This window comes from Myotis lucifugus, unplaced genomic scaffold (assembly GCF_000147115.1).
Source record: "Myotis lucifugus unplaced genomic scaffold, Myoluc2.0 scaffold_485, whole genome shotgun sequence".
Classification (NCBI taxonomy): domain Eukaryota; kingdom Metazoa; phylum Chordata; class Mammalia; order Chiroptera; family Vespertilionidae; genus Myotis; species Myotis lucifugus.
The window spans coordinates 160,760-187,904 of record NW_005871533.1 but is presented as its reverse complement, the minus strand read 5'-3'; the positions used below and the strand labels follow the sequence as shown (position 1 = coordinate 187,904).

At 47.8% G+C, this 27,145-nt stretch overlaps 2 protein-coding genes and 1 non-coding gene across 8 annotated transcripts in view; 1 reads left to right on the top strand and 2 right to left on the bottom strand.

Moving 5' to 3' along the window:
* GGA3 (golgi associated, gamma adaptin ear containing, ARF binding protein 3) overlaps positions 1–8,935 on the top strand; it is an 18,621-nt gene extending 9,686 nt beyond the window's left edge. For 2 of the 3 annotated variants that reach the window (XM_006103422.3, XM_006103421.3), the window contains 9 exons: positions 179–260; positions 363–479; positions 733–972; positions 1,332–1,402; positions 1,592–1,908; positions 2,108–2,331; positions 2,618–2,787; positions 2,934–3,044; positions 3,259–4,913. In XM_006103422.3, coding sequence (XP_006103484.1) covers positions 179–260; positions 363–479; positions 733–972; positions 1,332–1,402; positions 1,592–1,908; positions 2,108–2,331; positions 2,618–2,787; positions 2,934–3,044; positions 3,259–3,369 — 1,443 coding nt within the window. In that variant the 3' untranslated portion in view covers positions 3,370–4,913. Of the gene's footprint in view, positions 1–178; positions 261–362; positions 480–732; positions 973–1,331; positions 1,403–1,591; positions 1,909–2,107; positions 2,332–2,617; positions 2,788–2,933; positions 3,045–3,258; positions 4,914–8,814 lie in introns of those variants that run through there. The other variant, XM_023744753.1, reaches the window with a different exon arrangement.
* NUP85 (nucleoporin 85) lies at positions 5,327–27,145 on the bottom strand. Of its 4 annotated transcripts, none has more exons than XM_006103416.3 (19): positions 27,007–27,145; positions 25,692–25,785; positions 24,290–24,452; positions 23,326–23,396; positions 22,263–22,306; positions 20,233–20,302; positions 18,232–18,353; positions 14,653–14,787; positions 14,428–14,550; positions 14,089–14,220; positions 13,743–13,849; positions 9,434–9,517; positions 9,218–9,283; positions 8,889–9,040; positions 7,598–7,715; positions 7,394–7,494; positions 6,325–6,476; positions 5,870–5,971; positions 5,327–5,518 (listed from the first exon to the last, which is right to left on the bottom strand). In XM_006103416.3, exons 1-19 carry the CDS (start codon positions 27,037–27,039, stop codon positions 5,417–5,419), a joined length of 1,971 nt encoding a protein of 656 aa, XP_006103478.2. In that variant the 5' UTR covers positions 27,040–27,145; the 3' UTR covers positions 5,327–5,416. The 4 variants fall into 4 exon arrangements, with proteins under 4 accessions (XP_006103478.2, XP_023600522.1, XP_023600524.1 ...); XM_023744755.1 differs by having other exon boundaries at positions 5,332–5,518; positions 26,963–27,065; XM_023744754.1 differs by lacking the exons at positions 7,394–7,494; positions 7,598–7,715.
* On the bottom strand, positions 14,991–15,123 carry LOC111823420. Its single transcript, XR_002826440.1, has one exon. It is a non-coding gene; the product is annotated as a small nucleolar RNA SNORA5 (small nucleolar RNA).

The following is a 27,145-nucleotide window of genomic DNA, read 5'->3' as shown; positions in this document are numbered from 1 at the left end:
TGGTGACTTCTCTGCCTAAGCAGGTATTTGGGTGTCAGTGTGGTGCAGGCTGGCGGCAGAGGACTTGTGCTCCGAGCCAGCTCTACCAGTAACTGACCATGATGCCAGGAGAGCCTGATTTTCTGGGCGTGAATGCTAAAGTAGATGATCTCCAAGGTTATGTCTGGGTCTCTTTCAGGAGCTGTTTGATCGGTGTGAGAATAAGAGGCGGACATTATTCAAACTAGCCAGCGAGACAGAGGACAATGACAATAGTTTGGGTGAGTGGAAAGACTAGTTGACAAGTACGGCCCAGGAATTGGATTTGTGTGTGGAGGGGGAGGTGTCAGGGCCAGGGATGAGAAGTCTCTTTTCTACTCTAGGGGACATCCTGCAGGCCAGTGACAACCTCTCCCGAGTCATCAACTCATACAAAACAATCATTGAAGGGCAGGTCATCAATGGTGAGGTGGCCACCTCAACCATGTCTGACTCTGAAGGTAAAATGTTTTCGGTTCCTCATTCTGGAACCTCCAGACCAGCCACCATCCCCACCTCCAGTGTGTCAGCCCACAGGGCTCAAGGGGATTCTAAATGGTTCTCCAGCTTCCCAGAGGGCAGGGGATTGGACAGGGCTTTCTCCACCTGCCTTCACTTTTCTACTTGGCATGAATGCCCTTGCGTTAGGCCAGAGGCTGCATAGCCACTCCAGTGCCCCTAATGATTCCTGTCCCCTTCCATTCACTCCTCCAGGACACCACCACTCCAGGAACCAAGGCACTCTCATCGACCTTGCAGAGTTGGATGCACCGGGCAGCTCAACCCCCGTTTTGGCCCCCACCCCACCCTCCGCGGGCATCCCCATCCTCCCTCCACCCCCCCAGGCCTCAGCACCTGGGCGCAGCCGCTCGTCCAGCCAGGCGGAGGCCCCCCCAGGGCCCAACAACACAAGCAATGCCCTCTCCTTGCTGGATGAAGAGCTGCTCTGCTTGGGTGTGTCCTGGAGGAAGGCTGTAAAGGGCTTCTAGCAGAACCAGTAGAGAAAGGGCATGGAATTAGAAGGTGGCCTATATGGTGCCCTGTGTGCTTAGCAAGGATAGGGAGGCTTCACTTGTAGGGAGAGAGTCAAGTTCAGTGTCCCTCAGGCTGTCTGTAGTCGACTCTGGGTGGAAACAGTAGACCCAGTCTTGCTCTGCTTCCATCTTCCCTGGAACACCCCCCAAATGTCAGGACTCCCCTCTGGAGGTTGCCAGGGGAATACATCCTTTTTACTGTGGGACCCATCCTCAGATGGTGGAGCTGGAGCTGCCCGGCCCTGCGCCTCTGCTCATCACAGCCATCTCTGTTCCCAGGCCTTGCTGACCCAGCCCCTAGGGCTCCTCCCAAAGAGTCAGCTGGAAACGGCCAGTGGCCCCTGTTCCAGGTAGGTGTACAGGTGACATCACTGAGACACTGGACAACCTTGACTTGTCAGTATCTTTCCAAACTAGTCCTTAGCCCGTGGGGCCCTGTCCTTGGAGGGCTGCTAGTCCAGTGGGATTGCAAAGGAGCCAGGAGTGGAGAGCCAAAACCCTCCGCACCCCTGCTCACTTGTACTTTCCATTCCCCATAGAACGAACAGTCGGACCTGGACTTCTTCAGCCCCAAACCTGGGACTGCTGCTTGTAGCCCCTCAGATGGGCCTGTCCTCCAGCCCTCAGCAATCCCTGCAGGCAACTCCCAGCCTCCACTGCCACCCCCCTTCCCAGCTCCTGTGGTCCCAGCCAGCGTTTCTGCTCCAAAAACAGGCTTTTTGTTCCCCACTGGACCGGCCCCAGCTTCGGCCCCAAAGGCTGAACCCACAGCCCCCGGGTACCATGGCTCAGCTTTGAGCGACAGCTCCCTGCACCAGTTGGATGCCCTCGATCAGCTTTTAGAAGAAGCCAAAGCGTAATGAGTGGGAGAGGGGGGTTGGGCTTAGAACCAGTGGGGTTGGGGATGTTCTTTTGGCCTGATCTGAGACTGGAATCTGAAAGCGAGGGGGTACATAGGAGCCAGCTCTGGCCTGGGGGTGTGGGAGGCGCTTTGTGAGAGTTGGCCCAACAGCTCTGCTTGGTCTCTGACTGGCCTTCTCCTTCCTGCCTCCCAGGACCTCAGGCCTGGTGAAACCCATCTCCTCCAGCTTCTTCCCCGGGGCCACCGCCTCCCCTCTGATCCCCAGCAGCACCTCAGCTAGGCCTCTCCTGCCGTTCTCCACGGGGCCTGGCAGCCCTCTCTTCCAGCCACCTGTCTTCCCATCCCAGGGGAGCCCCATGAAGGGGCCTGAGCTCTCCCTGGCCAGTGTCCATGTCCCCCTGGAATCTATCAAGCCTAGTAGGTGTTGGAGGCATGGAGTGGGAGAAGTGGGGCCCCTAACTTACAGCATTGTGGGGAGGGGTGGTACAGGCTGTCCTTGCTCGGGTCCCTTAGAGTCAAACGTGACCTGTTCCCTTATTGTCCTGGCTACTGCGCAGTCTTGTGACGTTCTGACAGCGGTCCTTTCCCAGACTCCTTCACGGAGCACTGCTCTCCCCACTTGGCTGTAGCAGACACCCCCGGGTTCTGCTGGGGATTGTTGACCTGCTCGCTCCTTCCACACCCACGTGCCACCTTCTTACAGGCAGTGCCCTTCCTGTGACAGCCTATGATAAAAACGGCTTCCGCATCCTCTTCCACTTCGCCAAGGAATGTCCACCGGGACGGCCCGATGTGCTGGTGGTGGTTGTGTCCATGCTGAATACGGCTCCTTTGCCTATAAGAAGCATCGTGCTTCAGGCCGCAGTGCCCAAGGTACTTCCCAGGCCTCGAGAGGCAGAAATTACCTTTATCTTGACTCCACTGCATTGAGTGGCCAGCAGGCGGCAGTGTGTGTCCGATGTGACCATACTGGGTTCCACCTGCCGCCTCTTCAAAAGGAGCTTTCTCTTCCTCTTTAGTCAATGAAGGTGAAGCTGCAGCCACCCTCTGGGACGGAACTCTCTCCATTTAGCCCCATCCAGCCACCTGCAGCCATCACCCAGGTCATGCTGCTGGCGAATCCACTGAAGGTGAGCTGGAAGCCCCAGATTAGGATCTTGTCATCACCACCTTCAGCCCTGCCCACCTCCCAACCGGAAGTGTCGTGGTACCGCAGCTTTAACCCTGTCCCTCTCCTCCCCTGGTTCAGTGGCAGAGTGAGGATGGGGTGGTGGGATCAGGGCCTGTCCCCCCAGCACAAAAAACCTCGAGGTTATAGTCTCACACACTGCCCCTCTGTCGCAGGAGAAGGCAAGGCTTCGATATAGGCTGACCTTCGCCCTTGGGGAGCAGCTGAGCACAGAAGTGGGTGAGGTGGACCAGTTCCCTCCTGTGGAGCAGTGGGGGAACCTATGACCCTGAAGGATGCGGTCGTCTCCACTTTGAAGCCCAAGTAGGTTGCCCCGAGGCAGACAGGAGGGCTCTCCAGGTCGTCATTCTCCGTGTCCTGACCACAGTGCTGGAGCTTTGGTATGGAACGGGCCCTGGGCATTGCTGCCAGGAGCTCAACTGTGATGGTCTCTCCTTTGGCCCCTTAAAGGACCTGTTTTTATCTACCTGTGTGACTTGAAGTGGCCATGTACTGTTGGGCGGGATGTGGCCCCGGACTCTGCACTGTTGCCCTGGGAACACAGACTTACAGCTGGAGTAGGTTTTCCCCTCGTGCTGGCACCCCGCTGCCACAGGGAGGAGGTCTCTGAAAAGACTTGGGGCCCTTCCCCAAGGACCAGGTCCTCACTGCCCACCTCCACCATGCTACTCTGTGCTCCCCTTGCTGGCAGGCTCCTACCTGCAGGAAGGTGGGCAAGGTCCAGTGGTCCCAAACGGGCCTGGGCACGAGAAAGGAGGGGGTGTGCTGCCTTCCACAGGCAGTGCCAGTCTGGAATGGCCATTGGATAAGGGTGTGCTTGTCCCTGGCGATGGCAAACTGTGTCCTTTGGACATCTCAGCAGGACGTGGAACTCAGCCTATTAGAAACAGAACTTGGCCCCAAAGTAGCCTAAACTAAGGCTAAGAGAGAAGACAGAAGAGAACTGTTTCCCCTTCTCCGAAGCAGGTACTCGGAGCTTTCTGCGAAAAGTGTGCCTCCCAACGTGGGACCAGGCCAGCCTATTCACTACCTCTTGCTTGGCATGAAATAAACTGCTGTCTTGCCCTTCGAGCCCCTGAAGGGAGGACAATTCCTGCCCCCCTCTACGTCCTCCTGCCTTGGCCTCCCTCTACCCCCAGATGGCCTGTCAGGACAAAAGTCACAGACAGGAGGCCTCAGGGTCAGGCAATTGCACTAGACTTACCTGCTGCCCAGAAACTGACTGTCCTCAGCTGCAGAGGGGTACTGTCAGCGAGATGTTGGGTCTGGAGATGGTGAGATTGGGGGCCATGCTTGAATCGAGTCACCAGACCTTATTGCTTGAACAGTGCTCAGCCCAGCTAGCTTGTGCCAGCCTGTAGGCCTCCCAGGGCAACAGGAAAGTGAGAACCACCAGCTGGGGAAAGAGGACACAGCTCACCTGAACTCAGCTGGACGGGCTCAGAGCCATCTCCAGGGGAAGGTGGCACAAGCCACGTTCCTGGATTCCTCCCTGTTCCTTGCCAGGCTTCCTTACTCACCTTCCCCTTCCCTCCCATCTCTGGCAAGCAGGTTTCACTGCTTCGTTAAGATAGGTCAAACGTGAACTGATTTCACTCCTTACAGAATAAATCCAAGAGTTTTCCAGAGGCTGGCTACCGCAGCCCTGGAAAAGTCTGTGGGATTGCTCCCTGGAACTGTACCTTTACAATGAGGTTTAGGCGTTAAAATTATTTATGAGTGTGACTGTTTCATGACAAACAGCTATACTGGATATATCAACTCTGCTGCCCTTATTTACTGCATGTTAAATAAAACCATTTTCACCCTACTTCGAATTCTTCTAATACAGACACCATTCACCCCATTGGGAGGGGGCTCCACTGATGAATTCCAAAGGTAGACATCACCTAGGTTTTTGTTTAAAAGTACAGGGTCCTGGACCTTTTTCTTTTTTAAAAGAGATAACCAGAAAGTTAACAGATCAGTGTTTCGGATGATTCTCAGGTGAGGCCATATTTCAGAAGCACAAGTAAACCACTGAAGGCGCCTGTCCATGTTTCTGATTATAGGCAGGAGGGCACTGCACTCACCGTAACTTGTGGGGGTACCTTTTTCTCTGGGAGACAGGGAAGTCACTTCCATGTCAAAAAGAACACAATGAGCATTTTCTTAACGCTTACGCATCAGGTTCACAGGGGATGTAGATAAAAACTCCCTGGCTGAACTCTGTAAGAACTTGCCTTATTTTTGCAAAAGAAAACATTTATTCTTTAAAAAATGTATATACATTGCCACACAAAGATACCGTGCGGGAACAGCTCTCAGCCAGCCTCAGGAACCTTCCAGTGAGCCTTCTTTTATAATTGCCCGAGCCAGATTTCGTGCGAGAGAAAGTCTCAGCATTTCCACCTTGGTGGTCTCTATGTCATCATCCTAAGGGCAAAGAGAGCCAGCATGAGGCACAGCAGGAAGTGATCCTTGAAAGCTCCCATGGGCTCTACCCAAAAGCAGACCGAGGTCACTTGGCATTCAGCAAGAGCTTCCAGCAAGTCTCCATGTAAGAGCTGAATGCACAGGACCACCACAACTGATTGACAGCAAAGAACAGATCAGAACTAGAATCACCCCATTTTTTCCTAAAAAGTTAGTGTGTCATGGTTACAGTTTAAGAGGCACGGGAGTTTGTAAGGGGCCAGTGTTTGTGGAAGGAGGTGGGGGGAGCCAGAGATACAGGGAGCCTTTTTTCATCTCTATTGTGAAACCAACCCAGGAAGCTAAAATGACCTGGAGTTGCTGGACATCAGGTTCTCCATGCACCGGTCGTCCTGAGGTCAAGTCCTCCAGACATCTCAGCAGCTCGTATGTTTGCTCTGCTGAGAAAATCACCTAGGAGAGAGAAGCTGCTTCTAGCTGAGGCCTACTGATTTGGGCCTTGGCCCAAGTTCAGAGATGGTCTTCTTTGCATCCCCTTGGAGAGGGGTTCTTTGTATATGCAGCCCTGGGAGGGAAAAGCACCTCTATTCTCACTCCCAGCCCTGGGATGGGCATGGTCAGCAGGCAACGGCCTCATTTTAAATCAAGTCGTTTTTCTTGGGTGGACATTAGACTTCCAGGGTGGGTGCTATTGGGGACACCTATCAGGGAGATGATGTATGTTTGCGCATCTGCACCAGTGACAGAGGAAGCACTGTCAAGGACTACAAAACAGAGCAGAAAAGCATTTGGGGCTCAACCTATACCTGTTTCTGTTCCAAAAGTGGTAGGGCATCTGTTAGGAGTGTCATCCAGAAAGACCGAGGGGCGATCTGAGAAGTCATCAGTGACAGGAGAAGAGAAGCTGCATCAACAAAACGCTTGTCCCCATATAATCGGTGGAATTCACGATACTTTCCTATGGAAAAAAGAGCACTAGGTCACCTCTGGCCCTAAACAAGAGAAAGCAGATGCCAGACCAGCCATTCCATAGAGCAGGGACATTCTTCAAAGCTGTATCCCAAGTTCAGGCACCAACGAGACCACATACTTTGAAGAGACTCAAACCAGCCAAACTTGGGAGAATGTAAGCATTAAAATAAACAAGAGTTACAGGTTATAACAGATTGAACAAAATAACCCAGGAGTCCATTACTTGAGGTAATAAAAGACTACAAACAGGGATGAAGGGAAAGCCTTCCATACACTGGGATGCCAACTAAAACAAACAATGAGAGGCAGAAAATCAAAGAGGGTGGAAAGTTCAATGAGGAACAAGACATTTAAGTAATTCCAAAGTATCTCTCCCCAAATTATTAAATCAAAGGGAAAGTCAGTGCTGCATGAAGAAACAGCGGGTGGACGCCACTTTAACCAAGTGAGCAGAGTGAAATCCAACAAGGGGACACAGCACAGCACATCACCTCGGCAGCATTCTGCCCCGAACACATACATCTGAATCTGATCACAGGAAACAGCAGATAAACCCAAATTGAGGACATTCTACAAGAGAGCTGAACTGACTCTTCAAATGTCAAGGTTAAGAAGCACCAAGAAAAGTAGAGGCACTTAAACTAGTGAATTTGGGTAAAGTGTATATGAGAGTTCCTCATTCCTTACACTACTTTCATAACTCTTCTCTAAGTTTGACATTACTGGAAAATAAAATATTACCAAAAAATATACTTTGCAAAGTCTGGCACACAGGGTTCTATGTGGTTTGGAGTTTGGGCTTAACAGAAAGGAAACACTGGAGAAATCTCGAACAGAAGGTCCAACCTTCACAAGTGTCCATTTGTGACAACTGTCTAAGGGACAGAGCCCCAAGAGACTCACCCAAGAATGTCAGTCGATCACTGAGCATCATGGCCGGCCCCAGGTTGTCAATGAGATCTAAATCAGAAAAGCAGCCTCGCTCACAGTAATCCCTGAGAAACCTGCAAGGCCAGACCCGGAGATCAGAAAAGCAGTCCCAGGCCCACCTCCTCAGCCTCCCCATTTCCCAGACAGTTCCCGGAAGTGGACACTGGTTGAACCCACCTGTCTGACACCAGAGTGGCAAAGGCAGCATCTTTGGCTCGAATGCTCCACGAGAGGGCGGAGCCCAGGCGATTGTTGCGGACAGCTTTCATAGCTAAGATCTTACAAATGCTGCGAACTTTGCAGGCAAAAAGGGAAAAGGTGAATCCTTCATCCTACGAATCATTCCTAAACCCTGCTGGGAAAGGAGCAGCCCTCCCACCTCCTCTCAGCCTTCCAGCCTCCCCCACAGGCCGCAAATGCAGCTTGGTTGGCAGAACTGGGGTTATAAATTGCCTCCTGGTGTTAATAGTATGACCCACCCTGACAGGATCGGCTTTGTGAGCTGATTTGATTTCAGGGGTGGCAATAAGGTATTTCTTGCTCCCCCCCGATCAGCTCTTCCATTATGGTTCCAGGTGCCAAAAATCCCATCATCCCTTGGGTCCTGAATGCCACATGCTTTCAGTCATGAACACACAAGTGCCTCTGGGAAGAATAACTTAGGCTTTTATCACGCAACAATGAGAAGAGAAGGGGCAAACTTCATTTCCTCCCTGTTCTTTCAAAACCACCTCTGGTCCTGCTTCCCCAGAGCCAGCCTTATCTGGCAACAGCAACTCACTCGGGACAGGCAAACTCAAAGCTGACCCAGCCCTGACCTCTTGGAGTAAGCATGAGGGAAGTGGGTGGGTAACATTTTTAAAAAGGCAACGTGCTCTTCTGGACAGTGTGCCTCACTGGCTGAGTGTCAGCCTATGAACCAGGCGGTCATGGCTCAATTCCCAGTAGGGGGCGTGCAAAAGGCAGCCCATCAATGATTCTCTCTCATCACTGATGTTTCTATCTCTCCCTCTCCCTTCCTCTCTGAAATCAATAAAAATATTTTTTAAAAAGAAATAAGTGCCCTAACCGGTTTGGCTCGGTGGATAGAGCGTTGGCCTGCAGACTGAGGGGTCCCGGGTTCGATTCCGGTCAAGGGCATGTACCTTGGTTGCAGGCACATCCCCAGTGGGGGGTGTGCAGGAGGCAGCTGATCAATGTTTCTCTCCCATCGATGTTTCTAACTCTCTATCCTTCTCCCTTCCTCTCTGTAAAAAATCAATAAAATATATTTTTTTAAAAAAAAGAAGTAAAATAAAAAGGCAACGTGCTTGATTGCTTCTAGGTCCCAATGAATCCCTAGCTCGCTGTCCCTCCCCAGTCATGTTCCTGTGTTCGGTTTCCTTTTTTGGCAGCCGCTTCCTGACCTCTCTCCAGTCTGGCTGGCATGGTATGAACAGAGGCCCATGCCGAGCGGAGGCCGACTCACCTTGCTCAGTCATCTGCCGCTGCTCACAAATCCGCAGCACCTTGAGGGCTTTCTGCTCGGTGCTCAGAGGGATGCGCTCAATGTGCAGCTCCAAGGAAACTCGGCCCAGCTCAGGGCAGTAGTCAAAGTAATCCACCCCCAGCTGCCACAAGCTGCAAAGGTCCAAGGAGGACAGACATGAGGGCCTGTCTAGGTGCTGCCGTGGAGTCTGGGATTGGCCCCCAAGATGGCTCATCTCTAGACCACGATAGCCTTCAGGGAACAGTCCAAGTTCCAATGCACCCGCATGCTGAAGAGCACCCTGCTGTCATCCCTTGGGGCCTTCCTACCTGTGATGAGAAAACAGCCCCGAGGCATATTCTAGCAGGAGGAACTCTCTCATGTTGGATCCAAAGCTGGAATAAAACATATGATGAGACCAAGACTCCTGGTCTGCTCCATTCAGGGCCCCCTTCCGCAGCCCAACATTCCTTCTAGGCATTCAGCTCACCCCTTGAGAGCCTGGGAGGTGGGGGGAAAAGGGTGGGCGTGCCATGCACACTTACTAGAGGTTGTGGGACTGGAGGAGTTTGCAGTGATCCAGCAAATCGGTCAGATGGGCCACAAACCACCAGTTGCTTAGGGCGATGCTGTAGGTTCAGACACCAAGGCGAGAAGGAAAGTCAGGGTGAGAAGCCATGGCCCACATGAGTGGGACATGAGCAGGAACCCCACATGTGCTTTGCTTAAAAAGGATGGGAGGGCCCTGTCACCCTGGCTGTGGTTGATCCTCGACCTATGAATCAGGAGGTCATGGTTCGATTCCCAATCAGGGCACGTGCCCAGGTTGTGGGCTCCATCCCCAGCAGGGGGTGTGCAGGAGGCAGCCAATCAGTGATTCTCTCATCATTGATGTTTCTATCTCCCTCTCCCTTCCTCTCTGAAATCAATAAAAATATATATATTTTTAAAGGGTGGGAGGGACAGTAATGAGAGCACAGAGTGAGAAGTTTCTCTGTTACATGGGGACTGACGAGGGACCACCGAAATGTCACACGAGATACAATCCAGGGATCCAATCAGATGCAGAAAATGAGGACTGAGACTAATGGACAAAAAAAGGACTAAAAGATTGGTGGTTTCTGATGCTCAATGAAACACCGAATTCAGAGGAATATCTTCATTTGCATTTGGATGTGATGTTCCGCACTGTAAAGCTGTTGATTAGTGTACTTTGTGAATACAACTATATACATGTGATTTCATTTTAAAAACCATCTTGTGTTTAGGTATCAATACTTTGTATAAAGTTATTTTTTGTTCAATTACATGATTTATAATTTTATTGTGTATGTGATTTGACAATGAAGATTAAAAGTCATTCTCCAGCCCTGGCTGGTTTGGCTCAGTGGATAGAGCATCGGCCTGTGAACTGAAGGGTCCTGGGTTCGATTCTTGTCAAAGGTACATGCCTGGGTTGCGGGCTTGATCCCCAGTAGGAGGCGTGCAGAAGGCAGCCAATCAATTATTCTCACTCATCATTAATGTTTCTATCTCACTCTCCCTTCCTCTCTGAAATCAATAAAAACATATTTTTTAAAAAGAAAAGTCATTCTCCAAACCACACTTTTTAAAAAAATATATTTTATTGGTTTTTTACAGAGAGGAAGGGAGAGGGATAGAGAGTTAGAAACATCGATGAGAGAGAAACATTGATCAGCTATCTCCTGCACACTCCCCACTGGGTATGTGCCCGCAACCAAGGTACATGCCCTTGACCGGAATCGAACCTGGGACCCTTGAGTCCGCAGGCCGACACTCTATCCACTGAGCCAAACTGGTTAGGGCATCCAAACCACACTTTTAATCAAAATCTAGAATCATCTGGGACCACTGTTAAAAATGAACGTTTCTAGAGCCCTCTAAAGGACTTAGAGGAGACAACTATTTTTTTTTAAATATATTTTATTGATTTTCCACAGAGAGGAAGGGAGAGAGATAGAGAGTTAGAAACATCGATGAGAGAGAAACATCGATCAGCTGCCTCCTGCACGCCCCCTACTGGGGATGTGCCCGCAACCCAGGTACATGCCCTCGATCGGAATCGGACCTGGGACCCCTCAGTCCACAGGCCGACGCTCTATCCACTGAGCCAAACCGGTCTCGGCAGAGGAGACAACTATTAATATCAGCACCTGTTTGTAAACTCTCCAGGGTCATTTTGTAGAGAGCACACTAATGTGCTACTGTCAGTGTGTATGCGTGACTCTGAGTTATATTTTTCATTTGTTACTTGGTGTAGGCCTTTCTGTATTTGTAGATAATACTTGGCTATTTTTTAAATCGGGAGAGAGAAAAGAAACTTTAATGGTTGCTTTCTATAATGCAAAATCAACCCAAGTAAAGTGAATGGAGCACACTATTAAGGCAGATGCAGTTTCCCAAGTGTAATCATTCATTAATTCAAACAGTATGGACTTTGGTGAAAGGCTTCGGATCCAAATACCAATAGTGCCCCTTGTGAGCTGGCAGGGTGACTTTACCAGGGCTCACTTTCCACATCTGTAACATAAGCATGAAATAAGAGCACCTATCTCAAAGGTTTGATGCAAAATAAAGTGAAATAGCCCATAAAAACTCTCAGCCTAATAAACATTAACTATTATTATCACCACTTTCCACACAGATGACTGTATTGGCCTTAGGACTGATCTACCAGCCTTGCCATTCTCCATACTCTAGATTGCTCGTTCTCAAATACAAATTTCATGGCACTGCCCTGCCGAAAATACCTAGTGGCCCCTATTTTGATAAAATCAAAAATACTGGGAAAAGTGAAATTGGTCCTTGATAATCTCACCTCTCTCCTATCTGTCATTATGTCAACTCACCTCTCACCTTAGCCTTTTGGCTTGAAGGCATTCACAGTCCCTTAAGCAGGTAACAGGCCTATTTCTTTCCTTTGAAGGAAGACCTGTTTGTTTCCTTTAGTTCAATCCCTGCGGAGGGCTTGCAGGGCACCAGGAAGCTGCCGTCCTGCCCAGTTCCCTGCTTCCTTTTGCTGGAGAGAAAGGAACTGGCTTTTAAGGGAAGCTGCAGGCCACAGGGGAGGCAATGAGCCCTGGAAGGATTCCTGACTTCCTTCATCTATGGGGGCAACAGGCAAACTCGTGGCCCTTCAGCAGGGGCCTCCACAAGCCTTTATGCTCTACTTCAGGATCACTAGCTCTTTCTGCCCCTTCGCTTCTGGCACAGTTGACACCCGGGGGGAAGCAGGTGCCTGTAGAAACCTCCCTTCTAGTGCCTTTAGAAAGGACTCCCCTCATTGCTTTCCCAGGGTCGTCCTGAACCCAGCTGACATCACACCCACAGCAGCAAGGCTTCCTTACCCAGGCACTGGCCCAACTCCAGACTGATGCTCTCCGCTCCCCTGGGAACTAAGCTTGGGTCTGACCAGTCCAAACCATGAGAAATCAAGTGCCTGCAAGACCCCAAGTCCAACCCTCCCTGTCCAGGAGGGAAAATTTCTAAAACTCTGCTACTCTGTGAAGACACTACAGCCCTTCTCCCAATTCCTGGGATGAGGTCCCGAGACTTGCTTTTCAGCACCTCTTTCAAAATGGGGTAAGAAGTAGCTTCCTGATCAGAAAAACCTAAGCTCCAAGATTCACAGCTAACAGAACAACCTCAGGTCCTCCTGCTTGCCAGGGCAGAGGTGCCCAGACTGAGGGCTTGTGAGCCTCATCTTTCTTTCCCTGGTGTAACTGGCATGAGGGTGATGCCGTTTTCTAAGCCATTTATAAGAGCCAGCCCTCTTGATTGGCACTTCTTTTTCTCCTACTGTCACCAAAAGAACAAGATGCTTTCCCTTTTACTGTCTTTCCTCCTTGTTCTGCTCAAATCTATTTTGTTCCTAAAAATCCAGACGTGGCTATGAAGGAAGCCCTGGTGGAAAATACCCCCCTGCTCTAACAGACAGCACGTTTAGGAATGCCTATTATTTCCAATTAGAGACAAAGCCAAACAATAACATGTATGCCTTTCTAAGTTATTCTCACTAACTCCTCCACTCAGATATCAGCCAAATTCTGTGTCTTCTTCAAGCTCCAACTAAAGTCTATATTTTACAGGTCTGTAAAAAAACATATTGACACAAAACCCTTTTCTCCAAATCTAGCATCATTTTCTTGAAGCCTTGGCTTTCTTTTGCCCCAAACAGGAAGAGCATGTAGCGGGAGGGGACCCTTCCCAGTGCCCCGATCTACTAGGATCCACCCAGGCGAGGGGAGAGTGAACCTGGTGCTTGAGGAAGGCCGTGTGCTGCCGTGCCCACTCTCTCCCTCTGGGAGTCTTTGGTGCAACACCCACTTGTCCAGGCTGCCCAGAAGGGAGGGTAAATGCTTCCTGATGTACTTCCTATACATGGATTTCTGGAAAGCTTTACCTCCGACTCATTATGCATAAGACTCCCTTTCCTACCTTGCTGAACGTTGATCACAATGATGAGAAACCCTTCTGGGGAGAGGACTGGTGTAGAATACCTGCTCTGGCCCTAGCCAGTTTGGCTTAGTGGATAGAGCGTCAGCCTACAGAATGAAGGGTCCTGGGTTCGATTCTTGTCAAGGGCACATGCCTGGGTTGCAGGCTTGATCCCCAGTGGCGTATGTGCAGGAGGCAGCTGATCAATGTTTCTAACTCTCTGTCCCTCTCCCTTCCTCTCTGTAAAAAATCAATAAAATATATATTAAAAAAAAAAAAAGGAGCAGGACATTCTAGAAAAGGAGGGCAGTGACAGCTGCACAACATTGTGAATGTACTTAATGCCACTGAACCCACCTAAAGATGGTTAGAATGCCAGTGGCACAGCGGTCCTACCTGCACTCCTTGATCACTTGGTGGATGTCAAACTCGAAGGCCGCCATCAGGATGTTGTCCAGGGGCTCTGGGTTGCTCTCACCTCCCAGAAACAGGTCAAGGCTGGACTGTGGGAAGGTGGTGACCCAGTCAATCCCCGGACGGAAGCAGAGACTCAAAGGGGCTGGCAGGGCTACTGTGCAGGGAACCCTGGAGAAGGGTGATGGGCCCTTTAACAGGGCCAAAGGAAAGCCCCTTGCAGTTCTTCAGGAAGGTTCAACGCAGAGGCCACACACTGAAAATGACCGAGCAGGGAGCAGAGCCCCAGGACCCCTACTCCCCACCCCACCCCATGGAGCTGACTCACCTGGGCATAGAAATGCAGATCAATGGGCTTTACTGTGGGATGAGAGTACAAGAGCCGGGTCACTAGGAAATGATACCAGTTACTCAGCAGCTCCTTCTGCTCCAACAAGGCAGCTTCGTCTCCCAACATGATCTGAGGAGAAAGACGTTTTCCCTCAGCTCCAGGGGAGCTCTCTGTAACTCCGCAGCTCAGCGAGAGCACCTGGTCTGGATGCCCTCTCCTTCCTCAGAGAGTGGATAGCCCTGGCCAAGGAGGACCAAGTTTCTGCCGGCACTGGGCTGGCCGCCACAAGCCTTAAGTGAAGACATCTTGGACCCGCCCTGGACTTGTTTCCCACACCTTGCAGAGAGACTCCAGGTGAGGACTGGAGACGAACGTGCCATCCTGGAGGTGCCGCTCACATTCCTCATGCCAGTGCTGCCACTTGAGCTCGAGCTCTGTTAGGGTCTGCGTGTTACCAGGCTAAGGGAGAGAGGCAGTGAGACACCATCACCACATGAACCCCTTGTGCTTAACGAATGAACCCACCCACCATGACCCTCAGAGAGGGCTGCTCCCACGTACGCTGAGAACGGGCATTGTCCTCATCAGGTCCCCCAGGACTCGGCACATGCCTGCAGAGGTGGGGCTGGCGTCGGCTTCCTTGGAGAGCATCTGCCGGGCCTCGTCCAGCCTGCCTTGCAGCACCAAAATGGTCACCTGGGGGACACCCAAGAACATGAGCATTCATGGGAGGCCCAGAAGCCCTCCCCAGAGTCCACACTCTGGCTTCCTAGCCTTGGGGAAGCGTGATGGCTTCTTCCCTCCAGAGGTCATCTAGCTCATCCAATCTTATGGCTTTAATCTGAACCATGCTTCCCGCCCCCCCGCCCCCACCACCCCAGCCTCCAGGTCTAGGAGCTTGGTGTCTGTAGCCAAATTTATCCCTGAGGCCCAGCAGAGGGGACCAGGGCCCATGTGCCACAGTGTTTCTATGGCAGCCTTCTGGACCAATGCCTGCCATGGGGGGCAGGCACCGAATTTGACACGGCTGCAGGTGAACCATGCTTTTGAAACTGACAGGGTAGCCCTAGCTGGTTTGGCTCAGTGGATAGAGCATCAGCCTGCGGACTGAAGGGTCCCGGTTCAATTCCGGTCAAGGGCATGTACCTCGGTTGCAGGCTCAATCCCCAGTAGGGGGCGTGCAGGAGGCAGCCGATCAATGATTCTCTATCATCACTGATGTTTCTATCTCTCTCTCTCTCCCTCTCCTTTCCTCTCTAAAGTCAATAAAAATATTTTAAGAAAAAAAAAGAAACTGAGTGTAGTCCATTACAGTTTAAACAATAAATGAAACAAAAAATATCAGAAGTATCAAATAAATTATTGGTTCATAAAGGTTTCAGTTCAAATACACATACATATATATACATACACTTGATGTAAGTGCAGTCAATCCTCTTTATTCAGAGTCCATATCTGTAAATTTGCCTACCTGCTAAAATTTATCTGTAACCCCAAATCAGTCCTCGAGGTGCCATCACCATCACTTGCGGATACGTGCAGAGCAGCAACCACTTTGAGTCACCTGGTGCGCACATTTCCAGCTGAGCGACAAGTAGCGCTCTGCCTTCTTGTATCAGCTCTCACACTAAACAAGTGTCTTTCTCACAATCTGTTTAGTGCCAAGATTGTTTGCACTTTTATGCTTTTATCGGGCCCCCAAGCATAGTGCTAAATTGCTATGCAGGGTCCCTAAGTGCAAAGAAGGGTGTGATGTGCCCCAAACACGATAGATAAGCTTCGTACAGGCACGAAGTGCTGTATAGTGCTGCTGGCGTGAGTTCAATGTCAATCAGTCAACAACACAATTTAAATAACGTGCCTTTAAGCTGATCGATGTTTCTCTCTCATCGATGTTTCTAACTCTCTATCTCTCTCCCTTCCTCTCTGTAAAAAATCAATAAAATATATTTTTTAAATAAATAAATAAATAAGGTGCCTTTGAACAGAAACATATAAGAGGACTATATAGTGATCAGCTGACAAAACGGTTGTGACCAGAGGGTCTGTATTTCCCCTAGAAGCAGTGATCCAGCAATCGCCAGTTCACTGTTCCAGGCACCTTTATAGACCTATCACGAATAATGAAAATCAACAGTATATGCACACAAGCACATATGTAAAAGTCAAAAAAATTTTTTTTTACTAGACGTCATGTTAAAAAAAAAAGCCAAGGATATATATATATGCTGACAAGTCCCCAATTTTTCTCTCTATCCTGGCCTTCCTTCTCTGAATTCCAGGCTCACATCTCCTACTGCCCAGTCAATATCTCCACTTGGCTCTCACAGGCATCATAACATGCTTACAAAAGCAAGCACCCGGTCACCTCCAGCTCACCAACCTGATCTTCCCACATTGTTCTATTCTCACATACCCACATTCAGTCCATTAGCAAACCCCACCAATTGTCTTTAAACTGCATCCAGAACCTAATCACTTCTCACCAGCTCCTGTGCTCAGCTCCTGCGCTTGTCCAAGTCACCCCCATCTTTGCATGGTTTAGTACCATGGCCTCCACTCTGGTATCTCTCTGCTCTGGCCTCACTGTCCTCAGGAGAGCAGCCAGAAGAGCCTTCCAAAGCCTAAGTCAGGTCATGGCGCTCCTTTGCTCAACTTTCCAACATCCCCCTTCCCCCACCTGACCCAGGAATAAAACAGAAGCTCTTTACTGTATCTATCAACTAATTTATACACAATTACGCCCTTTAACTAATTTAATCATAACAGCCCTATGGGTAAGTGTTGTTCCCTCTACTGTACAGATGAAAACCTGAAGGCTGTGAAGGAACTCATTCATGACCTAACAGCTAGTAAGAGGCAGAGCTGGAATGCTAACCGGGCAGTGTGGCACCACCGAGCACGGTTCCTGTTCGTTATTCCCTCTCTGAAAGTTAACATCCTTAGGACAGCCCAGCGGGTCCTCTACGATCTGGCCTTGTCCTTAACTCCCCAACTCTCCCTCTTGCTCCCGCTGCTCCCGGCTCACTGGTCTCCTTGCCGTCCTCGTCCCACTCTGCCTCACGGACGCAGCATTTACAGGCCTCGCTGTTGGGAATGCCCTTCCTCCCTTCATCTGCACAGCTCCCCTCCTCAGCTCCTTCTGACTCCCTCTCCCACTCGCAATTCCGTGCTTGCTTTATTTCTCTCCAAAGCCGTCACTATTAGACATGGTACATGCTTTACTTGTTTCTCTATTTCCTACTTCCTGTGCAGGAAATGTCTCCGCAAGGCAGAAATCTTTGCCTTCTTTGGTCATGCTTGTGCCTTGCAAAGAGTAGCCCTCAATGAAATCTCAGTGAATGAATGAATCAGATTAAAAATCTGGACCCAATACTTCCTGAGTGAAGGCTCTCCCCTTAGCTGTACTGATGTCCTGGACCAAAGGCCCCAAAATAACCTCAAAGGCAACAAGTCTTGACCTGAACTCCAGATTTTATAAATTTAATCAACTTTCCATTATTCGGGTCAACTAGCAACCCCCTCCTTGGTCCCTCCCAATTGGGTCACAGGTCAGTAGAGGTGAATGGAAAAAGTATTGCTCTCACATACATACACATGCACCTCCCTGGCACACATGATGACTTACAAACTGATCATCCCAAATGACTCTGGGATCATCAATCTTTTTGTTTTTAATAGCTTTATTGAGTTATAACTTACACACTATAAATACTCACCTATTTAAGTGTATAATTCGTTTTAGTAAGTTTGCAGAGTTGGGCACCATCATAATCGTTTTAGAACATTCCTATCCCCTCAAAACAACCCCTCAAGTTCATTTACATCAACACCCAACCCCCAACCCCAAGCATCGGTTTTGTATTCATGTCTTCTCTCCCTTAGGTGCCTAAAGAAACCAAATTTCCCTTCTCACTGGAAAGTCTACAAAGCATTACTTTTTTAACATGATAACTTAGTTCTAAACTTGCCCGTGGAGCAGGGAAAAAGGATCTAAGGGTGTTTCCATAATTACAGACAGGAAGAGCCAGGCCAGGTGTAGGCAGGCTCAGGAAGCAACCCTCAGGCCTGCCTGCCCGCACTGGGGAAACAGGACCTGAGGTGGGAGAAGGGGAGGCCCAGCCTGCACAAGGTCCTTACCAACTTCCAGAAGCTCTCGTGTTTGCTTGGGTTCTCGCTGCCCAGAACATCTGCCAACATACTGTCCACCTCACACACGTGCAGTCGGACCCAGTCAAGGAGGAGGAGGAGGAGCGGGCCGGCTGGGGGGAGAGACTCTCGTCACACATTCATGTGCGGCAAATTCCACTTTCCCATCGTACAGAGAATGTAGGGCAGACGAGCTTTGTAGAAAAGGGGTGTCCCTCTTAAATGAGTATATACATGTGGTCCTGAATAAAGGACTGGACTAGCAAATGGGCTTTTATGGAACACTTCCTGTGTCAGGCAGCAACAGCTTTCACTGAATCCTAGAAAGGGTTGAACAGCCTGGCCGGTGTGGCTCAGTGGCTGAGCTTCGACCTATGAACCAGGAGGTCAGGGTTCGATTCTTGGTCAGGGCATATGCCTGGGTTGCAGGCTTGATCCCCAGTGTGGGGCGTGCAGGAGGCAGACAATCAATGACCCTCTCTCTCCTCACTGATGTCCCTCTCCCTTCCTCTCTAAATCAATAAAAAATATACATATTTTAAAAAAAGGGTTGCACACAAGGCCCAGACCTCACCACCAACACCACTCTCACCCCAGCCTCCAGACTCTTCATGACTAGTCAATACTCAATGGCTATGTAAGTAGCAGCCATTTAGGAACTGGTACTAATGCTACATGTGCAACAATAAAAACATTTTTGACAGCCCTAGCCTGTTTGGTTTAGTGAATAGATTGTTGACCCATGGACTGAAGGGTCCTGGGTTCAATTTCGGTCAAGGGCACATACCTTGGTTGTAAGTTCCCCGGCCCTAGTTGAGGTGTGTGCAGGAGGCAACCAATCAACGTCTCTCACATTGATGTTTCTCTCTCTCTCCCTCTCTTTCCTCTCTCTCTAAAAATCAATGGAAAAATATCCTCAGGTGTTAAACCCACAAAAAATCTACTGCAGAGAAGCATACCAACAAGAAATTGTACTTTTCAGTTCCTTAGCAGGAGAATGAATAAACAGTTAGGACTGCAAAGAGATTATTAACACTTATTCCTGGATAAGAGCAAACATAGACCCTTAAAATACAAAAAAGGCCTGTAGAGCCCTGACCGGTTTAGCTCAGTGGACAGAGGGTCGGCCTGCGGACTGAACGGTCCCAGGTTCGATTCCGGTCAAGGGCATGTGCCTTGGCTGCGGGCACATCCCCAGTGGGGGGTGTGCATGAGGCAGCCGATCGATGTTTCTCTCTCATTGATGTTTCTGGCTCTCTGTCCCTCTCCATTCCTCTCTGTAAAAAATCAATGAAATATATTTAAAAAAGAAAAAGGCCTGTACCAATCCCACAGACAGCCCACTCACGCCAGGACACTGTACTGACCACAATTTAATCAAGACCAACAGACTAATTCAAAGTGGACAGCTAACACACAGAGTTGTCCCTGCCCCAATCATTAGCAACAGAACTCAAAGTGACTTTGCCTCCCACAGCCTAACGCTTCCACAAATCCCTAAAACTTTCTTTTCCATTTCCTTTTTTTTTTTTTTAAAACAAACAAACAAAACACAAACAACAAAAATCTGTCTCACATTTCTGGAGGCTAGAAGTCTGACATCCAGCTGTTGGCAGGTTAGTTCCTTCTCAAGCTGTGAGGAAGCCACTGTGCCTCTCCCCCAGCTTCTCCTAAAACTTTCTGAAGCTGGACCAGTCCAGGACACAAATATCGACGACCACCCCTTTCACACACTAGTTTACTGTCTGTTTTCTTGGTATTTGTCCAGGGTCATCCGCCTAACACTTTAGGTTTCTGGGAGGCAATCTGTCTGATTCTTTCTGCAGAACCTGACACGGCGACAGGCTTCTCTGGCTGCCATTAATGCTCGCTGATGGTTGTGCTGGTGAAAAGAGCATCCTAGGCAACAAAGCACCCATCACAACACACAGGAAAGACAAAGAGGACGGGCAGGGGACAGCTCTGATGCTGACAGAAAGAGTCCATGCTCACCTGGGGCAACTTCAATGAAGAGAATCTCACAAAGGTTCCAAATGAGCTCCATGGCGGACAGGATGGAGACCTAAGGGAGAAATGGAGACACGATTTTGACTGAAAACATTCCCAGGATTTACTCTGAGAACATAGGAACCAAGCCGGGCTTGAATCACATGATGGTCAACATTTACTGAGTACTCCTATGGCAGGTTTCCCAAAGCCAGTGAGAGGATTTTAGAAGGTGGGATGCAAACTAACGTGTGTGTGTTTTTAATGGTTGTGGTCTTAGTTTAATGTACATTAGAAAAAAATAGCTGCCCTGGCTGATATGGCTAAGTTGGTTGAGTATCGTCCCAGGAACCACAAGGTGGCCAGTTCGATTCTGTCGGGGCACATGCCCAGATTGAAGGTTTGGTCCCCAATCAGGGCACTTAAGGGAGGCAACCAATCGATGTTTCTTTCTTGCAGCGATGTTTGTCTGTCTCTGTCTCTCTCCTCCCTTCCTCTTTCTCTAAAACCAACAAAAATATATTTAATAACTAGCTCATCACACCCATGATCTTGATGATTATGATTTAGAAAGAGGCTTTATTTGAGTAATAAAGGAGATAATTTTTAGAAAAATATTCAGTAATATTATGAGAAATATAAAGATACAGCAAAAATTATAAAGTTGATATTCAAAGGAATGGAGTTTAGGAAATAGTCTATGAAAAGCCAAACCCAATATAAGACCCCAAAATAAACTTGCCCTTAGAAATAGACATTCTTCCCTTCTCCACCACCCTTCTATGCACAAACACAGAATAGCTTATTTGTAAGGGGAAATAGATGCTTTCTGACTTGAGAAACAGTGCATCATTCCCTATAAATGACTGAGTTTGAATAGCATCAAGATTCTGCCATAGGCCCTAACCGGTTTGGCTCAGTGGATAGAGCGTCAGCCTGCGGACTCAAGGGTCCCAGGTTCGATTCCGGTCAAGGGCATGTACCTTGGTTGTGGGCACATTCCCAGTAGGGAGTTTGCAGGAGGCAGCTGGTCGATGTTTCTCTCTCATCGATGTTTCTAACTCTCTATCTCTCTCCCTTCCTCTCTGTAAAAAATCAATAAAATATATTTTTTTTAAAAAAAGATTCTGCCATAGACTTTCCCTTAGTAAACTTCTTTGGTTTGGTTTTGTTAATCCTCATCTGAGGATATTTTTCCATTGATTCTTACAGAGAGTGGAAGTGAGGGGGAGAGACAGAGAAAGAGAGAAAAACATCGATGTGAGAGAGACACATCATTTGGTTGCCTCCCACATGAGCTCCAATGAGGGCCGGGGATCAAGCCTGCAACCAAGGTACATGACCTTAACTAGAAATGAACCCGGACCCTTCAGTCTGCAAGCCGACACTCTATCCACTCAGCTAAACCCGCTAGGGCAATAAACTCTTGATGTGAAGAAAAACACACACGATTCTGCCATAAACTATAGCATAAGGAATGTCGTCACTAACTATGTAGGGTACCAGATGGGTAATAGACTTATTTGGGGGATCACTCCGTAAATTTTATGTCTAACCACCTGAAACTAATATAAAATGATACTGAATGTGAACTGTAATTGAGAAATAAAATTATTTTTTAAAAGAGTCTAAGAAAGAAAGAGAATTCTTTAAGCCCTCATCCAGCTCCAACTAAAGGATGAGAACCTGCAGCCCAGTAAATGCTGGTTTCATGAGTTGAGTACAGTATATGAGACCAAGCAGTGGTTCCAAAAGCTCAGCTCTCTACCCTCAGGTGACACAATGTGGTTAGGATTTATATTTCCCCTAAGGACTGAAAACTTAACAAGTATTTATCAAGCACATCCTTTGTTTCAACATGCTAGGCCTTGAAGGGGCACTAGAAGTTGAAAAAGATCCTTACCACCCCAAGGAGTTGCCTGTCTACCTGGAAAGAATAGAGGGCTGCAAAAAAGAGTGATTGCAAAGCCACTCCAGGTGGGTGCTGAGGACACAGGAAGACATAATGGTGCCAACAACAAAGGCAGAGCCCTTACCTGGCTGCTGAACTGGCGACTGCTGTCTGGATCTTTAGCAGCAACTAACAAAACATAAAACATTCTAAGTGAGCAATGGAACTTTCAGTCTCATTGTTGTAACTTCACATATCAGGCTCTGTAGCTTATGCCTTTGTTTCTTCTAATGACCACCATTTTCACTATAATATAGATTTTTTTTTAATGCTTCATATCTTTTTGTTGTACATCAATGATTCTCAAACCAAGACCCTGAAGTTAGAAGTGGCACATTTAACTGCAACACAGCAAACACTGAGAACACCATGTTATACAAGACTATCTGACATCCAGAAGTCACGTGGCTCTCGTGGTTATGGTGACTTTAAATCACCGAGGTCAAAGAACTGGGGATGACATTTTTAAAAATCCTTAATTTGGCCCAGCTGGTGTAGCTCAGTGGCTGAACATCAACCTATGAATCAGGAGGTCACTGTTTGATTTCTGGTCAGGGCACATGCCCAGGTTGCGGGCTCCAGCTACAGGAGGGAGCTGATCAATGATTCTCTCTCATCATTGATGTTTCTATCTCTCTCTCTCCATTCCTCTCTGAAATCAATTAAAATATAAAGAAAAAAGAAAGAAAACATTGCTTAAATCTTTTTTTTTTTAAATCCTTAATCTGGCCCTTTAGGCTTCCTTGTACCTGTCAACTCTGTACATTCTAACTTGAAAAAAATACTCAAGATGATTGACAAAAAATTAAGATAGAAAAGTGAGAGTTTTGAACTGGAATGTCAATCAGCTTTTACCTTGTAGTATTTATATCCAGATAAATACTTTATTTTTTTTTTAAATATATTTTATTGATTTTTTACAGAGAGGAAGGGAGAGAGATAGAGAGTTAGAAACATCGATCAGCTGCCTCCTGCACATCTCCTACTGGGGATGTGCCTGCAACCCAGGTACATGCCCTTGACCGGAATCGAACCTGGGACCTTTCAGTCCACAGGCCGACGCTCTATCCACTGAGCCAAACCGGTTTCGGCTATATCCAGATAAATACTTTAATTACTATCACATACACACACACACAAATCCTTACTTGCTGCCTGGTGCATTTCCTCCATGCATGCTCTTATGACTGATCGGTAGTTTTTACTCACTCGAACCAATCTACAAAAAATGAAATGACATCCAAGATGAGTCTGGAACCTCTGTGGTAACAGAGAGATAGAATAGGTGACAGGAGCTTGCTGAAAGACAGAGCCAAGTTGAAGGAGCTCTTAATGGCCAAAGGGGGAACAAGTTGAACAATAAAAGAAGTAAAATACAATACAATACATGGAATAAAGTAAGTATCCATGATTCCATACTGATATTGTTGCAGATGAGAGCCAATGATGGACACTAAAATCAGTGGTTGAAAATTTGAGAAGATTTGCATAGTCTTAAAGTTTCCCCCCCAAATACTTATTAGTTACCAAGGGAAAGACTATAACTTTATAGTGAAGAAACTGCATTAACCAAGTGATCAAGGTCAACCTCACCAGTAATAATAAAACATCAACATCATGAACCCCATGTACATGTGGCATTCTTGCTAAAATCATTGATGCTGTTAACTTATGAACCACACCTCAATCCTAGTTTATAAATAGTACAATAGTTTTCTAGTCTTTTGCCAAAAAATACCTTAACAGTAATTCTTTAAAAACAAAACAAAATTCATTTTTGTATTAATTTCAAAATCTTCTAATAGTGTGACCTCTTTCAGTGACTCTCAGGTGCTTATTTGATCTAAATTTTCTTCTTTGGAGAGTAAATGAGTAGGAATATAAACAAAGAAACCTTATCAAGCCAGAAAGTCAATCAACACCATTTGCACATTCCCTGTAAGACACTTCCACTGCTGACCACTTACAATGCATAGCACAGAAACTGGAACAGAACCAGGAGACCCTCATTTTCCAGGAGGGCCATCCACCGTGCAAAAGGTCAAGAATGCATCTCATTTGGCTTTTCACAATTTAGTTGTGCACTGCAGCACCTATTAGCAGCCTACTTACTGAGCTTTCCTGGATTTTCCAGTCAATTCTTCTTCAATTCTCTGGAGGCCCACAAAGATTCCATGGGATTCATTGAAGAGTTTTCTCAAGATGTGAGAGTAAACATCTACATCTTTCCGGACGATATAGATAAAAGGGCAGCTTGGCACCGTCTCTGATTTTCCTGAAACAAGATTTTTAAAAAATTTTTTTAACATCTATCAGCATCATAGAAGAACCCACTATAAATTTTTTTACTATCTAATTACAAAAGCTTCAACTTTTAGCCACTAATTTCATTTATTAAAAATTATATAAATGACCACTTACCAAGTATCCACACAAGAATTTCTAAATATAAATGCTTATTCTCCGACTTTACACCTCAGCAGACTAGCATAGTTGGAAACTACCTTTCACCTCCATCAATCAAACTCTACTGAAAAAAGTAAATTCACTTAATATTAGCCTATTTTGTAAAACTCAGTAAGATGCCTGGCCAGCGTGGCTCAGTGATTGAGCATCGACCTAGGAACCAGGAGGTTATGGTCCGATTCCCGTTCGGGGCGCATGCCCAGGTTGTAGGCTCCATCCCTGGTGTGGTGCATGCAGAAGGCAGCCGATCAATGATTCTCTTTCATCATTGATCTTTCTATCTCTCTCTCCCTCTCCCTTCCTCTCTGAAATCAATAAAAATATAAAAGAAAATAAAAAGAAAGAAAAGAGATTCTCTAAAAAAGAAGAGAAAAGCCCGGGCCAGTGTGGTTCAGTTGGTTGGGTGTTGTCCCTGTTGCTGTTACAATTCCAGATCAGGGCACATGCCTGGGTTTCGGCTGGATCCCCAGTAGGTGGTGTGTAGGAAGCAGCCAACTGCTGTTCCTATCTCACATCCATGTTTCTCTCTCTTCCTCCCCTCATCTCTCTAAAAATCAATTTTAAAGAAAAGAAACTCGCCCTGGTTGGTTTGGCTCAGTGGATGGAGCATCGGCCTGAGAACTGAAAGGTCCCAGGTTCGATTCCAGTCAAGGGCACATGCCGGGTTGTGGGCTCGATCCCCAGTGGGGGGCGTGCAGGAGGCAGCTGATCGATGATTCTCTCTCATCATTGATGTTTCTATCTCTCCCTCTCCCTTCCTCTCTGAAATCAATAAAAAAAGAAAAAAGAAAAAAAAAAAAAGAAAAGAAACTCTTCTCTAACACATGGAAGAATATTGTTACTTTTTTTCCCCCTGGACCAAACATCTGCCAGGTCTCATCAATCAATGAAACTCTTAAACAGCTAAAGTTTTAAAAATAAAAAATGGTGCAAAGTAAGTTCAACTGTATCATGTCTCAACTAGTCAAATCTGAGAGAATAAAGGGGAAAAAAAAACCAACAACTAAATGTGCCTAGATCATCTGTAAGAAAAAATAATAATAAGTACCTTTTTTGTTGAAGGAGGTCTCACACACCAGCATCTCCCCTGGACCCCAGTCAAAACACATTTGCATCTTCTTGGAATTCACTCCTGGAATCAACTAGTAAAGAAAAAAATAAGGCACAGAAACTGTTATTCTTATTAAAGGCTTTGCTTCCAACTGATTTGCAAGGACAATCCTTGAAATAGGTGGTCATGAAAGTTAAGTGCTAATCCATGTACACAGCTGAATGTGGCTGAGATCAGCCCAGTCTATTCGACCCTGAATAAGCAAGTGAGTGTTGTTTGGGCACCTCAACCCAGCTTGCATTTCTCTGATAAAAAGGAAAGCTACACCCTAATCAATTATTATAAGTTAGTAATATGCAGTTTAGCGGGAAAAAAAAGGGAAGTTTAAAAAATAAAAAGGAACTGAACTATTACTAAAAGGACAGACCCCCAGCCACACAGCTTCTATGCCATCTCTTTGAAACAAGTTAACTACTACTAAGATCTCATGCCTTGTTTTGCCCAGTTCGCTTTGAAATTACCCCTATTTTCAATTTTTTTGTTTTGTCAGATATCGCTTTGCAGTCTGATGGCTTTCGCTGAAAACGGTAGGCATCTCAACTTTCTAAAAAGCAAAAACAGGGTCAGGCAACCTGCAGTTCAGTGGGGTTTACAGGTTACCTAGGTTACCGAGGGCGAGCGGTGGAGAACAACCTGTAATGGGCAGAGACGTGCCCTGGTGGGTGCGGCCCGAGGCTGCGGGAACTTTCATGTGAAAAATGAGGCGATAAGAGGAGTACATTCCAGGCTGGGGGGACGGTAGGTAGGAGCGGCAGGTATTCGTGTCTAAAACATCACCGATCAGCAACACTGGGCATATTCTCTTGAGAGTTCAGATAAAATTGAGAGCAAACAGAGGAATACAAAGAAGTAATCCCCCGAGAGAATGAATATGTTTAGTAAACCCTGGGCAAGTGCAAGCCAAAATCACGACTGGAAGGGGAAAAAAAATTCCTCTGCCAGGTCCGAGCGCGCTCAGGGGGCATTGGCCCGCCGGGAAAAGCGAGGGAAGCAGGAAGGCGGGAAGGCAGGGGAGCGAGGGACGGGGTGCGGCCTGCGGGGCTAGGTAGTCCGAGTACACGGAGCAGCAGAACCACTGCGACCCTAACGCGACCACCTAGCGAATGTGACCTCCGGGCAGCGGCCACTGAGCTGAAGGAAAGGGACGGGCGCCTCGCGGGCGGCGTTGAGGGAGACAAGCCTGCAGTGGCTGACGAAGCAGACTCAACCCTTGGTCCGCGCGGGCAAGCAAGACTCTTCGGGGCGCCCTTACAGTGACTATCGGCTCGCCATCGAGCTCCTCCATAGCGCCGCACCTCAGCTGCCTGCAACTCGCGGGGCCGCCAAAGCTCGCGGCTCGGGCCTCCCGCTCGGAGCCGGGTGCGACAGAGGACCCCCGCTCAGGCGCCTCT